The sequence below is a fragment of the Neoarius graeffei genome, chromosome 14, assembly GCF_027579695.1.
Source record: "Neoarius graeffei isolate fNeoGra1 chromosome 14, fNeoGra1.pri, whole genome shotgun sequence".
Lineage (NCBI taxonomy): Eukaryota > Metazoa > Chordata > Actinopteri > Siluriformes > Ariidae > Neoarius > Neoarius graeffei.
Window position 1 is genome coordinate 55,333,655 of NC_083582.1, and position 13,591 is coordinate 55,347,245.

The 13,591-nt window shown below is 46.1% G+C and overlaps 1 protein-coding gene across 1 annotated transcript; it reads right to left on the reverse strand.

Annotated features, from left to right (window-relative positions):
* Window positions 1-3,351: 3,351 nt before the first annotated feature.
* LOC132898456 (protein NYNRIN-like) lies at window positions 3,352-6,747 on the reverse strand. Its single transcript, XM_060940067.1, has 2 exons — window positions 5,402-6,747; window positions 3,352-3,993 (listed from the first exon to the last, which is right to left on the reverse strand). The coding sequence occupies exons 1-2, from the start codon at window positions 6,357-6,359 to the stop codon at window positions 3,971-3,973; spliced, it is 981 nt and encodes a 326-aa protein (XP_060796050.1). The 5' UTR covers window positions 6,360-6,747; the 3' UTR covers window positions 3,352-3,970.
* Between the last annotated feature and the right edge of the window lie 6,844 nt (window positions 6,748-13,591).

A 13,591-nucleotide genomic window follows, 5' to 3' on the forward strand; every position in this document is an offset into this window, starting at 1 on the left:
TATGCTTGCCCATTTTTCCAGCTTCCAACACATCAACTTTGAGAACTGGGTGTTTTTTTTTTTGCTGCCTAAGGGGGTCATTTCACTGATGCGCTGCAATCTCAGAGCGTGGCTTGGTCGCCACAGGTCGTATGCAGTCGACGGTTGACCGAGGGTTGGTCACGCCTTGGTCTTCCGTGGTTGCACATGGTCGAGGAATGGTCTCCCTGACAAAGAGATCGTAGCTCGGTTTTTTGACATGTCAAAAAACTGAGCGACCTAAAAGTCGCACAGAAAGCGTCGAAAGAGCGAACAAGGTCGAGGAAAGGATGCATTGGTCGAGAGACAATCGAGGCTAGAACGGGGATGAGCGATGCTCAGTCTTCTCGAGCGAGAACTGATTGCGCGCATGGTTGTGCTGCTCGGCCCGTCCTCGACACTCACTCGATCCGTGTGATCTAGCTTCACTCTTTTGCGATCAAGCCTCGCTCCACGCAACCTGTCCCAGACCTTCCCTAGACCCATACGCTCCCTATTCTTCCCACGATTGGATTCTAAAGAGGATTAAGGTGCGACCTACTTCAACCAATAAAGATCGACCATCACTTAAGTTGCGACCTACCTTCGCCTAATCCTATTAAAGCTACACGTACTGAATGTCATATAAATAGGGTGCATAAATAGGGCGCATAAGCTACGCCTACTGAACGTCATATAAATAGGGTGCAATAGCATGATGCAGAGCGATTGGGTCCATGTTGTCCCTTCGGAGGCTGGTCAAAAACTGATGGTCGGCCACCGATCGCCAGGCCTTTTTATACGGTCACAGTGGGACGCACGCAAATCCGGGCGACCGTGACAAATTTGCGCGTAGCTCAGGCGAGAATCTGTCTAGAAAAGCTCGAGAATTGAGCATCCAGAGCGAGGCTAGAACGTTTATATCGCTTGCTAAATCATATTGATCGAGGGTATGTTGCAACTCGTACGTAGCTAGATCGGCCAAGATTGAGCCTCGATCGGCCGAGGTCGCGCACTTGCGAGGATAGATCGCCGAGAGATTGACGCTATGTCGCAGATTGGTCGAACAGAACGAGCCTTGGTCGTGTTAAAATCGCATCAGATCGAGTGGATAGACGCAAGTAGAGCGTATGTAAAGCGTCTACAGAGCGTATAGGACGCAGGTAGAGCGTACACATAGAAGGTCGAACGAGATAACATCGAACATAGAGCGTACACAGAAAATAATGGGTTTAGGTAGCACAGATTTTGCCTGCGACTACGGGGAAAACATAGCTGCGATCATAGTCGCGTGCGATTTTTCCAGATTGTACTCGGTGAAATGAGCCCTTAATATATCCCATTCCTTGACATGTGCAATTGTAATGGGATAATTAGTGTTATTCATGTCACCTGTCAGAAGACATAATGTTATGACTGATTGGTGTGTGTATATATATATATATATATATATATATATATATATATAAAATGTCTTCTTTTGTGTTTCTGCACAAATGAGCATCATGATTGGCAAAGTAACATGATAAAAAGCTTTTTTTTGCATTTATTTTCTGGATACAATAGTGATTTAAAATCAGGTCTGTGGAAAAAAAATGTCCAGGTGAAATGTATGCGCTGGCCTGCACTCAATCCGGTGTGTGTCAGTTCAAGTGAATAACATTTTAAAATACATTTACAATGTGAGAAGTACAGACAATTAATGGTATATTTGGCAGATTCCACAGGAAACAAACAACAAAAAAGTGATATATTTATTTAATTAATTCATAGTGTGAGAAGGCTTTCTGTTTTGATCACATTGGAAGTTTGGAGGAGTGTATAAGATATTAAAGTTACTGACCTGTAACCATATAGTAATGAAAACAGTATCTCAGGAATTTACAATGGCCTACAGCCACTACTAGTTTAACATTTTGTTACATGAAGCATTCAGTCAGGTCTGCAAATATTTACACATTTTTGTCATTGTTTTTAATAACATTAGTTATTGTTATTTTAGCTGTAAACAATAAATATGGGCGGCACGGTGGTGTAGTGGTTAGCGCTGTCGCTTCACAGCAAGAAGGTCCTGGGTTCGAGCCCCGGGGCCGGCGAGGGCCTTTCTGTGTGGAGTTTGCATGTTCTCCCCGTGTCTGCGTGGGTTTCCTCCGGGTGCTCCGGTTTCCCCCACAGTCCAAAGACATGCAGGTTAGGTTAACTGGTGACTCTAAATTGAGCGTAGGTGTGAATGTGAGTGTGAATGGTTGTCTGTGTCTATGTGTCAGCCCTGTGATGACCTGGCGACTTGTCCAGGGTGTACCCCGCCTCTTGCCCAGTCAGCTGGGATAGGCTCCAGCTTGCCTGCGACCCTGTAGAAGGATGAAGCGGCTAGAGATAATGAGATGAGATGAGAGACAATAAATATGAGTTAAAAATCCATACTTTCCTCTTTAATCCTGGGTATTTACATTCAAATGCCAAATCCATCCGTACCCTTGAATTAAGGCTGAAAGTCCGCATTTTGAGCTCATAATCATTATTTAATTTTAACTCTAATACTGTGATAAACACTGAAAATAACAATAAATTCATCAATGTACAAACATTTATGAACCTGACTGTACATTTTACTCCTTGTCCGCAAATATATACGGAAATGTTGTATGTAATAGATATCAAACTGATGATGAAATTATTGTAAAATACCCAGTGGAGAACTTAAGCCAAGTCAAAGAGATTCACCAGAAAAAAGTAATATGTTTATCATAAATTATTAATCAAACTGAGAATAAACACACTGTGGTGACCTTGAATATGTTCAGTCTGAAGACAAACCTCTGATCTTGATCTTAAGGTCTTGATCTTAAGAAACATGAGACTCTTGAAGATAAAGAATTAAGAAGCAATAGTGTAACACTGAATATCAACAATGAACGTCTGGGTTTGAAAAAGTACACAGTAACAACTACCAGAGTCTCAACTAATCATTTATTCTTTTTTTTTTTAAGATAAATGATTAGCTGAGCTGTTGACATCATACACTTTTAGAAAGGTTCCATGGTCAAGAGTTTTTTTTTTCTTCTGTAGCTTCATACCTTAAAGCAGATACACAGAACCTTTATTTTTAAATACATTTCTGAGTGGATAGTATCTCCATCCTTGACTCTTGTATGCTGCGTAAATGGGAATAAAAAAAATATATATATATGTTAGAACCTGTGTCTGTCTCAGTTCAGATGCGTTGACGTAAGAGCGCTCTGGAGCAGGGTTGAAACAAACCACACGAGTTAAATCAATCTGGTTTATTCATCAAGCACTGCTCAGTGATACACAGAGAGAGCAGGGTTTATATACATCAGAAGCTTGCGTGACAAGATAAGTAAGGGGCTCGGGGGCACAAGGTCAACTCACCATATAAGGAGTTGTTTTATTATACATGAAAGAGCAGACCATACACCCCCTAGAACAGGAGGAACCAGGAATGTGGTTTCAGCGAAACTAGAAGGTACAGAGAAAATAAAAGAGTATGTTCTCGCGATTATGCACGTTTACCAGGGTGTGAAAGGGTCATAAGTTCAGTACAGCTATGCACGAGAACACACACAATCTTACAATCCCCTCTTTTATACTTTGTTTACAGAGTATAACTACAATTTAGACTCTAACGTATTGACAGACATAACAAGACTGATTAGTATGTTGTTTAGCAGTCCAATTGGCAAATCGCCAAAAAACGTTGTCCTCGTGGCTGGCTTGAGCGGGATTCCCTGCTCCAAGCGCTAAGACCAATACCAGAAGGAAAGTCATACTGGTCACTGACTTTGTTCTTTCTGTGTCCACAGGATGTAGATAGTTGAAGGTAGCCCAGGCTCACGTGTCTTCCAGATTCCTCAGTTCAGAAGTCTGCGGGACGCACCGACCATCCCCTCTTTGTAGATCAGCCGAAACCGGATCACTCCGGATGCTGGAAAGGGGATCCCTGAAAAGGCCGTCAGCTATTGTCACAGCAACTTTCTGAAACACAAAAACCTGTTAAGCATCAACAATATAGATTTCTATTACATTGGAGCCTTCTTTATTCGACTGGCATGAATCCACTGTGGAAAAAGGTCAGTTAGTACAGCCGTTCGAGTTACAGCGAGCACATCCGTGGGTTCACTGTAGGGCGGTTCCTCTAGAGGAGCGCCTAATTTAGCGAATTTCTTTACCAACACTTTATCCCCTACCTCAAAGGGGTGAGTGGGTGCCTCAGGAATGGGAGGCTTCTTGGAATTTAGTCTCGTCCAGTACTCATCCAACACCCGCATGAGACCCACGGCGTACTCACTGAGATGTACATCAAGATCACTCGTTCCTATAGCCTGCATACCTCTGCGCCAGGGTGTAGGAAAAGGCCGGCCCATCACGAGCTCATACGGAGACAGGTTGTCGAGGGCCACTTGAGCGGTCATTCGCATGTCAGCGAGAACTAAAGGCAAAACTTGTACCCAATTTTTAGTGCCGGTTTCTTGCATTGCCTTGCGCAGCTTACCCTTGATTGTTCTATTTGCGCGCTCCACAATGCCGGAGGATTGTGGATGGTACGGGATGTGGAATCGCCAAAGGATTTTTAGGTCCTTACATAGTTCTTGGGTCACCTTAGAGGTGAACGGCGTCCCTTTGTCAGAGTCTATCCCTACCGGGAGACCATAACGCGGAATGATTTCTTGCGTCAATTTGTTTACCGCCGTGCGAGCGTCTTCTTTCCCGCAAGGGAAAGCCTCCACCCATCGTGAAAATTTGTCGACCATGACCAAAAGATACTTAAAGGGGCCCTGCTTTGGCATGTGAGTGAAGTCAATCTGCCATTCCTGGAACGGCGTGTCAGGTATGGGAAGGTGCTGATGTACCGCGCCTGGTTTAGATGGATTATTCTGGGCGCACGTTAAACATCTGTCTAGAATGTGATGTACATCGGTGTGTATTTTGTCGATGCAAAATATTTTGGATAAATCCTCCACTACCCCCCTTCGTCCGCGGTGAGTGGGACCATGAAACTCGCGGACGAGAAATGGAGTGCAATGTCTAGGCAAACAAAGGCGGCCCTGAGCATCGATCCGAACGCCTTCAGACGGCTGCGCGCCGCATGAGTCCCAGAAATGGTTGTCTGAGGCCGAAGCGGAGGCCTGGAGGGAGATCAAGTCAATGTCCGGAAGAACGGCACTAATCATGCGACTGGATGAGACCAGGGAGAGAGTAAGCGAAGGCGGAAAAACACCGGAGGCAGCCGCGGCTTTGGCAATGCGATCGGCGAGAGAGTTTCCCCTGATCTCAAAAGAGTCCCCAATACAATGAGCACGAGTCTTAACAATGGCTAAAGAGCGCGGGAGAAGACAGGCGGTGATTAAATCAGTAACAAGCGAAGAATGAGAAATGGGCTTACCGTCTGCAGTGGTGAACCCACGCGAAGCCCAAATCCGACCAAAGTCGTGAGCAACGCCGAAAGCGTAACGTGAATCAGTGTAGATAGTGACGTCTGTGTCCTGGGCAATAACACATGCACGGGTTAGAGCGTATAGTTCGGCAGCCTGAGCCGAGGAGAAAGGAAGAGAAAAAGCTTCAACAGTTTCATCAGGAAGGCGGCACACAGAATAACCACACACGAAAACGCCGTCAGAGGGGCGTGAGCACGAGCCGTCCACAAACAGCGAATCACCTGAAAGTAACGGGGTGGAGCGTAAGTCGGGGCGGATACTTGTCTCGAAAAGAATGCTAGAAATGCAGTCGTGTGTTTCAGAAGGAAGAAAATCATCCTGTGAATTGAGGAGGCGCTGAAGCGCGTGCGCGAGAGAATCAAAGGAGGAGGAGGGCTTAACAGTAAGGTTTTCGGTGGCCAAAAGAATAGACTCGTATCCAGAGCGACGCTGCGCAGATAAATGCTGGGTACTGAGGTTCTTTAAAACGTGCACTACATCATGTGAGGTGTGGAGAACGAGCGGGTGAGACAAAACCAGCCGTTCAGCGTCCGTGACCATGACAGCACATGCAGCCACCGCCCTGAGGCAAGCAGGGAGACCCTGTGCCACAGAATCAAGAGTTTTAGAGAGGAACGCACAAGGCCGCATACCCCCCCCGTGCTCCTGCGCCAAAACCCCAGACGCAGTTCCCTGCTGGTTGCACACATATAAATGAAACGGCAAACGGTAATTCGGAAGTCCGAGAGCAGGGGCCGAGCATAAAGCCTGTTTCAAGGCCCTGAAGGCCGTCAGCATCTCGTCAGACCATACCAAGGGCTGAGTCAAAGGGTCCGAGTGCAGAATTGCAGAGCGCAGACACTTGTCATAGGTGGAACAGTCAGGAATCCACTGGCGGCAGTAATTGATAAGTCCCAGAAAAGCCATGAGGGCGTGTTTGGTGGCAGGCACCTGAGTGTCTAGGATGACCTGCACACGCTCGGGGCTGAGCCTGCGGGAGCCCTGGGAGAGATCGTGACCCAGATATCGAACAGTGGGGAGGCAGAACTGAAGCTTAGTTCGTGAGACCTTGAAACCTTCTTGCGCCAGAAGAGAGAGGAGAGCGAGTGTGGCTTTAGCGCAAAGGTCCTCGTCCTCCGCCGTTACCAGAAGATCATCCGCGTATTGGAGCACGGAGGAGCCCGAGGGGAGGCACAAACCGGCCAAGGCGTCCCTCACTACGGCTGTAAAAACCGCGGGGGAATCGACATATCCTTGGGGTAACCTGGTCCATGTGTACTGCTTTCCCCTGTGCGTAAAAGCGAACAGGGGCTGCGTGTCGTGGCCCACAGGGACGCTGAAAAAGGCAGAACAGAGGTCAATCACAGAGAAAAACGCATGTTCACACGGAATCGAGGCCATAAGAGAGGGAACGTCTGGAACTAATGGGGCGACTGGGATAATTAACTCATTAATCTTACGCAAGTCCTGGGTGAAACGCCACGTGCCGTTGGGCTTCTGCACCGGATTCACTGGGGTGTTATAAGGGCTGACACAGGGAACAACCACACCTTGCTCTAGGAGAGAACACAGAACATCATCAATGCCAGACAGTTTAGCTGGGGAAAGGGGGTACTGTTTTACATATACTGGCGAAGAGTGTTTAATGACCGCCTCGTAAGGGGTACAGTTAACAAAGCCCACCTCATCCTTATGATCCGCCCACAGGGTGTTAGGAAGAGCAGAGAGAACAGGGGAAAAAGCTTGGGACGTACAAGCAGCGTTCAGAATGTTATGTGGCAGCACAGAACTGGATAGAGCAAAAACATCAGGCGGAGCACCGTCCGGAGTATCAACAATCATGTGTGAGCCGCTAAAGGAGATCGAGAGTCCGAGAAGACTCATGAGGTCGCGACCTAAAAGATTAAAAGGGCAATCAGGCATGCAAACAAAGGAGTGAGAAAACTTCAGTAAAGGATCAAGGGCACAAGTAACAGAAAGGGGGGGCGTGCAACTGGAATGGAAAGGAACCCCTTCTATTCCCACAGAGCTTACAGACCGTGTAGATAAAGGACCCGCATATTTCCTCCCCACTGAGGACATGGTAGCCCCGGTGTCGAGTAAAAAAGGATATTCAGTCCCTGCCAGGCATAAAACAATAGTGGGAAGATCTTCGTTAAGAGGGGAGCTGAATAAAAGATTTAACATAGCAACGGTCGGGGTTTCATCGCTCTGAGGGCAGCCCTATGGGCGGGCAGGATCTCTCTGCCCTGTGGGGCTTGAACCGGCGCGCATGACGGGTTTCTCGCGTTCCTGCTCATCTCGCTGTTTCGCATGACATTCTCTTATCCAGTGCCCCTCTTTTCCACAATAGTGGCACTTTCCATTTCTCCTCCCTCCCCCGCCGCGCGGTCCCGTTCGGCGACCCCTCTCCTGTCGGCCATCCACCCGTCCGCCCGGCACAACAGATAAACATGCTTTATTCATCTTACAGTCTAGGAGACCATCGCTCTCCAGCGTGCGTACTCGCTCCCCGGCCTGGCGGAGGACCAGATTATTCCGGTCACTCCAGTGATGTTTTAAAACGCTCTGTATTTCGGGGCGACAATTAGACAAAAAGGTGGACAAGAACATTGGGTTCGGGTTTGCCAAATTGAGTTCGAGACCTCCCAAATGTTGCCAAACTTCCCCAAAGCGCTTCCAGAAAGCCGACGTCAGCTCAGAACGCTCCTGTTTGCAATTAGTGACCTGTGACAGGTCTCTATTTGCTTGTTTTAAGGCGAGCAGGTATCGCGTCAATTGCTCACGAAGCTGCTGCAGTGCGTTCGGCGTGTCCTTCCAAAAGAAGGTAGTCACGGTGCGCCGACGCGGGCGACCGTCATCCCCTTCATACTCTTCCTTAATATTTTCAGCTTGATCATTGACGGGGGCGAGAACCTGAACGTTTTCTAACAGGGCTGTCTCATCATATGCGCCTCCTAATTTATTTTGCAGAATAAACCGGTAATCAGCTCCCGTAAGCTGACAATTACGAGAAACATTAATTAACTGATCAACAAAAAGCAAGGGCTTATCGGGTGACGGAAGAAGCGAGATGATGTCCTTAAGAGCCGACGGGGACGGAGGAGTTATATCAATACCACTGCGCTTTGCAACCCATACACAAGCAGCGTTTTGTGGCGGATAAGGACGCGAGCCGGCGTCTGGACCCACACCATCGGGATTATCCCAATCGTCATCATCAGTGTCATCATCGGTATCGTCACTACTTTCTTCGTCTTTGCCGTTCTTGGCTGATGCAGGCGCACCCTTTATCCCTCCGGGACGCTGCCCTCTGTCAACCGTGGGGGGGGGGCACGCAGACACAGCAGCCAGGGACGGATAAATTTTAGGAATCGTTTTTGCAGCTGACGGCGATTTACCAGTAATTTTTCCAGCCTTACTATAAGGTGGAGGTTTACTATCTAACGAGGCTGGAGGAGCAGAATGAGATTTGGATTTTCCTAGCGCCGCCTCCTCCGTTTCCTTGGTGACAGGTGCAGCCCGAGGCTTCGGGATGGATTTCAGGACTGAACGGGGAGTATAAGCCTGTTTAAAATTATCCCAAATCTTCTTCATATCATACCATTTGGCATATCCTTCCCGCATATACGGGCGATCCCATCCGGGGTCCCCTAATCCCTCATAAATCATGCGATGGGCCGATGCAAGATAACCAGGATCGAAAGTACCTCGGCGAGGATATGAAGGAATTTGAGGGTTGGCCTCGGTCCAACCTGCCAAATTATCGAGCCAGGGAGAAACATAATAAGCGAAACCGCACCTAGTCATCCATTCGGCCGGGGTTTCCCCTGGCGCAGGCTTAGGGAACGAGCTTCCCATCGTACAATGACAACAAACGGATCTGAAGAGGAACAGACAACAAATATAGTACAAATTTGTATAGCGCGCTCTTCCTGGACTCGAACCAGGGAAAACTGTCCTCCGTAGGACACTACGAAACTACTGCCAACCAGGTAGTCAATCAAACATGTCTTACCTGATTGAGAGTATCACGTCGGGGTCACCAAATTGTTAGAACCTGTGTCTGTCTCAGTTCAGATGCGTTGACGTAAGAGCGCTCTGGAGCAGGGTTGAAACAAACCACACGAGTTAAATCAATCTGGTTTATTCATCAAGCACTGCTCAGTGATACACAGAGAGAGCAGGGTTTATATACATCAGAAGCTTGCGTGACAAGATAAGTAAGGGGCTCGGGGGCACAAGGTCAACTCACCATATAAGGAGTTGTTTTATTATACATGAAAGAGCAGACCATACACCCCCTAGAACAGGAGGAACCAGGAATGTGGTTTCAGCGAAACTAGAAGGTACAGAGAAAATAAAAGAGTATGTTCTCGCGATTATGCACGTTTACCAGGGTGTGAAAGGGTCATAAGTTCAGTACAGCTATGCACGAGAACACACACAATCTTACAATATATTTTTGAGAGTTAAAATCAACTGCAAAGTTGGCATTTGAGCTGCCCTGCTGACATACATGTCAACCTATACGGAATGTCCGTATTTTATACGGATTTGATTCAATAAACGTAGTATACGGGCGTATAAATAAAGTTATACGGATTCTTTAAAAAAAACTTCAATATTTATTTAGAGCTATAATCAATTCCCACAATGATAAAAGAGCGCATAACATTTACAAATGCACTGTACACCACAGACAGCCAGTGAAGAGTCTTATGAAATCGCTCGTTATCTTGTGGTAGCGAGACTTCGTTCCACTTTTGATCATGCGCACACCGCATTGCGAGAATCCCGCCCATAGACATATAAACATAGACGCCGCCTTCTGCGTAGAATCATACATCATCCTCGCCGCCATATTGGATGTGGCAAAGTGGAGATTCTTCAACCGTCTCTGGTATAGCGTCTAAACAGTAGCCGAGAATAAAGATGCCTCATTCATGTGCTGCGTTTAACTGTACCAACAGGTTTACCGTCCAAACGAGATCACATGGGATTACCTTTCACAGGTAAGACTGGAAAAATACTTTTCATTGTATTTGGTCATTATAACGTAATTTTACGAACAGATTTTCCTGACTTTGTGGCTAATATGAAGTCTCGTGCATAATAGCCGCTCGGTGAAACCTGTCTCCAAACAACGAAGTATTTCCTTTGTAACTAAGCTGATAACACTTTGTGTTTTTGTCAAACATTGGAGCTTTGTATTCATTCTGAAGGTTTATTGTTATTAATATTGAATAAAAAGTAACTGGGATATATCATTGTTAATTATCATTCAAATTTTAAGTAAATTATTTTAATTTGCATCTTATACAGATTTTATAAGGGAAATACGGGTTTTGGAGGTTGGTTATATAGGTTTGATTGACCAAAGGTTGACATGTATGTGCTGAGCCAGCCATGCCTGAGTCCGTGACATCACAGTGGTAACCGGTTTTAAGGCCGAGGCCTTTTACAGCTATAGACCAAAGTCATATAAATAATAATTTATGGTGAAAATAAGAAATACCATTACCGACTTGTTCAACTAAGACTGATTTGACTTCACTGATTGTGGGTTGACTCTCATTAAAACAGGATAGGTGTTATAACTTCTGCAACATACATGTACATGCATGCATTTTCACTGATAAAACATAAAAGGCTACTTAAATAATCAGATGAACTGAGGCAATCACATTCTGAAACAAATTAAATAATCTTATACCGGTAACTTAAACACAGAATACAAGTTACATGCATTAATCTAAATGCAGGTAAACAACATGCTGTTTTTGTTGCTTTTTTATCCACATGAGAGTTGGCGCTTACCCGCCTGTGTTCTTGCTTCTTGAAGGCCGATCTTGTGGCCAACTGTTTTGAAACAATCTGACTTTCAGTTGTTCTTTCAGTTCTCTGTTCATTTACTTCTTCCACATAAGGGTGAGATGGCAGCAATATCCAGTTTAGAAATAAGATGTGGGCGGCACGGTGGTGTAGTGGTTAGCGCTGTCGCCTCACAGCAAGAAGGTCCGGGTTCGAGCCCCGTGGCCGGTGAGGGCCTTTCTGTGCAGAGTTTGCATGTTCTCCCCGTGTCCGCGTGGGTTTCCTCCGGGTGCTCCGGTTTCCCCCACAGTCCAAAGACATGCAGGTTAGGTTAACTGGTGACTCTAAATTGACCGTAGGTGTGAATGTGAATGGTTGTCTGTGTCTATGTGTCAGCCCTGTGATGACCTGGTGACTTGTCTAGGGTGTACCCCGCCTTTTGCCCGTAGTCAGCTGGGATAGGCTCCAGCTTGCCTGTGACCCTGTAGAACAGGATAAAGCGGCTAGAGATAATGAGATGAGAAATAAGATGGCTGGTCCATTCATTCTCTATTTTGTCCATACTGAGTACTCCGCCATTACTGCTCAGGCAATTACTAAAACCTGGGATGGAACGGGACGTTACCAGTTTTAGCAACAACCGCGGGGAGGTCACTGCCCGAGCGATATGTCCTGTCCCATCCCGTTCCATCCCGGGTTTTAGCAACAACCCTCAGCTCATTCTGGGAGGACTGGTGCAACTGAACTTTGCTTTAAAAAAATATATAAAAATAAAATAAATACTTTCCTTTTCTTGTAGTTTTCTTTTTCTTTAATTGTTGGTACTGCACCCTCTTTCAATACGGGCTTATAGCCAACGCTCCTCAACAGATCAGAGGTCTCGTACGAGTCTTCAGTAAAATGTGCAGAGCAGAGGAGAGACCACTTCATAGGCGCCCAATGTGTCCGTGAACTTCTCGCAAAACGCGTCCAAATCTTTGCAGTTTGAGCATTCTTGGACCATGAATGCAACGTAAATCCACCTTCTGTCGTGTTGCTGGAGGGTGCAGCAACGCATCTATGTGGCATGGCGATAAATTGGCTCAAAATGGAAGATCAGAGTTGCAGTCAGCTCTGTGTTTTAGTATAGCAGAAATGGTGATGAGACCGATAGACTTCCTGCTGTGACGTTACAGACGTCAAGGTCATTCACTCAGACTGCTACCTATATAAATCACTTTAATCGCAAAAATTACTCTATTAAATTTATTGTTAATGCTTAAAACTATTCCTGTGCCATTCGTGAGGTCTCAAGGCATTTATCAACGAAAGTGAGACCATGGCTCTGCGTATATGCTTTAAATTGGGAACCATGACTAATAAAATATTGTCAAATTGACTAGCTTTTTACCCTGTAAATATCCTCCCACTAAATTGGGGAAAAAAATGTATAAGAGTATCACATATAAAACAAGCAACAAAAATTATGACACAAGCAATATGGGCACTGGACATAATGCTTCATGCTTTATCTGGCATAAAATGTGGTCATATTCACATGATGACATTATAAAAGGATTCTCAGGCTGAAATCTAGTAGTTAGTGTGCAACCAGTAGTGTGCAATAATGAATCTTCATGTGTTTGTAGGAGAACACTCATGGTCATCATAATCAAGCTGTTTTGAAATCTATCAAATCCTCATAGATCGCAGGCTTGGTATGTGGTGTGCTTCAAAAAAGATTAAAGATGAAGACAGCACTATTATCCGGCCATCCATTATCCGTAACTACTTATCCTGTGCAGGGTTGTGGGCAAGCTGGAGCCTATCCCAGCTGACTATGGGTGAGAGGTGGGGTACACCCTGGACAAGTCGCCAGATCATCGCAGGGCTAACACATAGGTAGGGTTTACATTAGACCGTATCAGCGGATCATCAGATTAACATTTTTAAAACGATTAACATGCACACAGCAACACCAATACACGATTCGCGTGCACACAGCAACGCCAATACACGGATACGCTCGGCTCCGCAGGCATCCTGCGCTCCAAATCACTCCGCCCTGAACAGCGAGTGCCCTCTGGAGGGTGCGCACTCCGGCCCTGCGCAGCTCACAGAGCGCGCGAGTATAGCGCACGACCAGTGATTCGGGACTGAGCCGCTGTGTGTGTGATCCCAGTGCATATCACTTACCACTTGCAAGTGGAAGGATGGCAAGCCTAAAGACAATCATAACTACACAATGGGCAGTATTTGCAACAGTATTTGCAGTATTTTCATACTTTTATACTCTTTAATGAAAGGTGATACAAGGCGGAAGTCCGCGCTGTTTTTCAGCAGTCGCGTCACATGACCAACGCCAG